At 43.1% G+C, this 3,786-nt stretch overlaps 1 protein-coding gene across 1 annotated transcript in view; it reads left to right on the top strand.

The window, feature by feature from the left end:
- zeb2a (zinc finger E-box binding homeobox 2a) overlaps positions 1-1,633 on the top strand; it is a 39,623-nt gene extending 37,990 nt beyond the window's left edge. Inside the window, exon 8 of the mRNA XM_037686799.1 lies at positions 1,050-1,633. Coding sequence (XP_037542727.1) covers positions 1,050-1,633 — 584 coding nt within the window. The remainder of the gene's footprint in view (positions 1-1,049) is intronic.
- The last annotated feature ends 2,153 nt before the right edge of the window (positions 1,634-3,786 follow it).

The raw sequence follows: 3,786 nt of genomic DNA on the forward strand, positions 1-3,786 counted from the left end.
AGTTACCATTCTTCCAACCTCTTGAGTTACCATTCTTCACCCCTCTTGAGTTACCATTCTTCACCCCTCTTGAGTTAACGTTCTCCACCCCTCTTGAGTTACCATTCTCCACCCCTCTTAAGTTACCATTCACCACCCCTGAGTTACCATTCTTCCAACCTCTTGAGTTACCATTCTTCACCCCTCTTGAGTTACCATTCTCCACCCCTCTTGAGTTACCATTCTCCACCCCTCTTAAGTTACCATTCACCACCCCTGAGTTACCATTCTTCCGACCTCTTGAGTTACCATTCTTCACCCCTCTTGAGTTACCGTTCTTCACCCTTCTTGAGTTAACGTTCTCCACCACTCAACCTCCACTGCTTTTAGTCGTCATTTCTTTTCAGAAGAAGAAAAGATAAAGTTGAATTTACACTGTGATTTATACGTTCAGTTCCATTGTTCTATCACTCAACTTTTTACTTATGAGGATTATTTTATCCACTTAATTTCTATCTGAAGTGTTCCCATCAATGGCTGAATGTAAACAAACAACTTGGAAACCGAACTGAACTCATTTATTACAAATTATGCTGCAGATTTTTGGTAGTGAATGAGAGATGTTTAGTGGTTATTTGATCAAAGCTGATACACAAAGACCAATAATTCAAATAAGAAAAATTTGACACTTCATAGATTTTGACAGTTATTATGGCTTTAATGTATTTTGGTTTAGACTCTGACGTTATCTGTTTACTTCAATGATTGAAGAACCTCTTAATGTCCCTGGGTTCTGTTTGTGTCCATGTTTTTTGTCTAAAGTACTGTGTCCCATGTCCATCCTGTAGATATTTTTTGGTTATTTTCTGTATCTGATTAAAGATTTGTGGCTCTGTATCTTCTGTCAGTCCTGTAGACATTTCTAGGTTCTTTTGACTGAAGTTCTTTCGTGTGTTTCTTGTTGGTCCAGTAGATATTTCTGGGATTTCCTCATGTCCTTCTGTTCTGACTGAGGTTCTGTATCTGTTGTTGGTCCTGACTGTCCCCTGCTGTCCTCTGTGTGTCTCCAGGTAAACGTCCACATCAGTGTCAGATCTGTAAGAAGGCCTTCAAACACAAACACCACCTGATCGAACACTCACGCCTACACTCTGGAGAGAAACCCTACCAGTGTGACAAGTGCGGCAAACGCTTCTCTCACTCGGGCTCGTACTCGCAGCACATGAATCACCGCTACTCCTACTGTAAGAGGGAGGCTGAGGAGCGTGAGGCAGCCCACAGGGAGGCTAGAGACCAGGGAGGTCTGGAGCCTACAACGCTGCTGATGAGGAGAGCCTACCTGCAGGGGCTGGAGCCGCTTGGATATTCAGATCCTGAGGACCAGCCAGAGGATTCCAGCAGTACAATCCTCATGGGAGGAAGAGAGGGAGGAGGAGGGCAGGAGGAGATGGAGGTGGACAGTAAGGTGCTGGAGGAGGTGACGGATCGGCAGGAAGAAAGTTTCATGATAACAGAGGAAGAGGAGGAGGAGCAGGAGGAGGAGAATGACAGCAGGAGCCAGTCAGTTATGGATGAGGAGACACAAAACTTGATCCAGCTGACGGACCAACGTTCAGAAGAAAAGACAGATGGCAGGTCAGACCAGGAAGACTGATGGAGAACAGAGAACATTTTTATCAGGTTCAGTTTCATGATGGGCTGAAAGATACAAGAAGGTTCTGTGTCAGTTCTGATACCAGATCAGTGGTTTACAGAGACGTCACCCAGGTGTGTTTACCTGCAGCAGAACTTTAAAGGACCATTTCCATCTGAAGGAATAAAAACTAGTTTTATGAAGAACACATGGATGTTCTTCAGTCTGCACTAAAGCCAAGAACAGAAAACAGTTCCATGTGGACCTCAGGTTTATCAGGTTCTGTCTGAAATTTCTATTAATAACTTCCAGTTTTTCCACAAAATGATGTGTACTTTTGATTTCAACCATAAAAGATTTTTGTAACCAGCTGATGTTTAGAAACCTATAAAACATCACACGTGACAATTTATGATTCTGTTAGTTTTTCTCTGTGCTACATCATTAGCTTCACTGTTCGCTACACTGTTAGCCATAGTGTTAAAGGCCCAGCATACTCCATCCGAAGCTGAACAGTCGACTCGCGATCACGTGCTTGCAGGACGTTCCTTTATTGCACAGACCTTCCATAGTCCACAAGACACGGGGTAGAGCTCCTGGGAAACCCATCCCGCTGTGGTATACGTCACCGCACAGGTTTCTTCTTGCCAGGGTCTCCACTCTGTCCCTGCATCCGCCATTTGACCATAAATCTATCATGAAGAGACAGCTACACTTTTCAGCAAACTCCTCCATACACGATTGCACGAACTCCATCCAGGAGATTTTTATCCATTTGACTAGCTTAGTATTTGTTTAGTGGAGTGTATTTCCGCATTGACAAACACGCCCACAAACTTCTGACCAATCATGCAATACGTGGCAAATAGCTCCGCCTGTGAGAAAAAGTTTGGTCCGGGCCTTGTGTGTCATGCAACTGCGACAATGAGAGACGATTAAGAAAAAAGATTTTGGCACTTCGGATGGAGTATACCGGGCCCTTTAGTCACAGTGTTAGCTTCACTATTAATTACACTGTTAGCTTTGCTGTTAGCTACACTGTTAGCTCTATTCTTAGCTACACAGTTAGCTACACAGTTAGCGTCACAGTTAGCTTCACAGTTAGCTACACAGTTAGCTACACTGTTAGCTTCACTGTTAGCGTCACAGTTAGCTACACTGTTAGTTTCACTGTTAGCTACACAGTTAGCTACACTGTTAGCTACACAGGTAGCTACACAGTTAGCTACACCGATAGCTTCACAGTTAGCTACACTGTTGAGTTTGCTGTATTATTCATGAGTTGTAAGACATTTACTCTCGCTGATGTGGATATGAGACATTCTATTTATCGCAAACTTATACTTTAAGAGAAATGAACTTCTGTTAACCCCTTCTCCTGCAGCACACGTCAGGCCCAGTCACAACCAACAGCACTGTGTGTTTTCAGTTGATGATGGAGGAGTTGAAGGAGGAAGAGAAGACCATGTCAGAGGAATATCTGGTGTTTCTGTTGTTAACTGAGGAGAAGAGCTGTTTTTCTAATTTGTCACAGAGAATCCTGAACCTGAAAGGTCAAAGGTCACAGTGTTAAAATTATTAATGCTTTGAAAGTCAAACGTTTGGTAGATGTAACTCGATGAAGCTGACTTCATGGAGCTCCAACTCGTTGGTTCTGTGATCAGAACATGATTCGGGTCAAACCCACTTCATGCTACAGAAGAAAAGAAAACGTAAGACTTTTTAACCTTAAAAATGAAGTGAAGCTCTTTGTTACAGATTGTATTAAAATGCTTTTTATGTTTATAACCACACACACACACACACACACAGAGGAAGGTGCACATGTCTCCCTGAATGAAGACATGGCTCCAGGGAGACTCATTCAGTGTTCTTGTCTAATTTTTACTGTGAAGTTTGTCAGTTTATTGTTTACATTCGAGCACAGGGTTCTGGTTCTGCTGGGTTCTCTCTGATGAAGGATGTTTCAAATGTGTCTGAGTCAAACTAGATGTTGATGTGAGCCCTGAAGCGGCTTGGTTGACCCCTTGACCCCTGACACTGAGAGTTTACTTTTCTTTTCCTTCAGAATGAAATATGCTTTTTATGCAAACCTTTGACCTGTTTCTAAAGTGCCACTGTCTTACCTGTCCTCTACTGTCCTCCACTGTCTCACCCATCTCACCTATCCTCCA

Source organism: Nematolebias whitei, chromosome 13 (assembly GCF_014905685.2).
Source record: "Nematolebias whitei isolate Nwh7 chromosome 13, NemWhi1, whole genome shotgun sequence".
NCBI classification, from domain to species: Eukaryota; Metazoa; Chordata; class Actinopteri; order Cyprinodontiformes; family Rivulidae; genus Nematolebias; species Nematolebias whitei.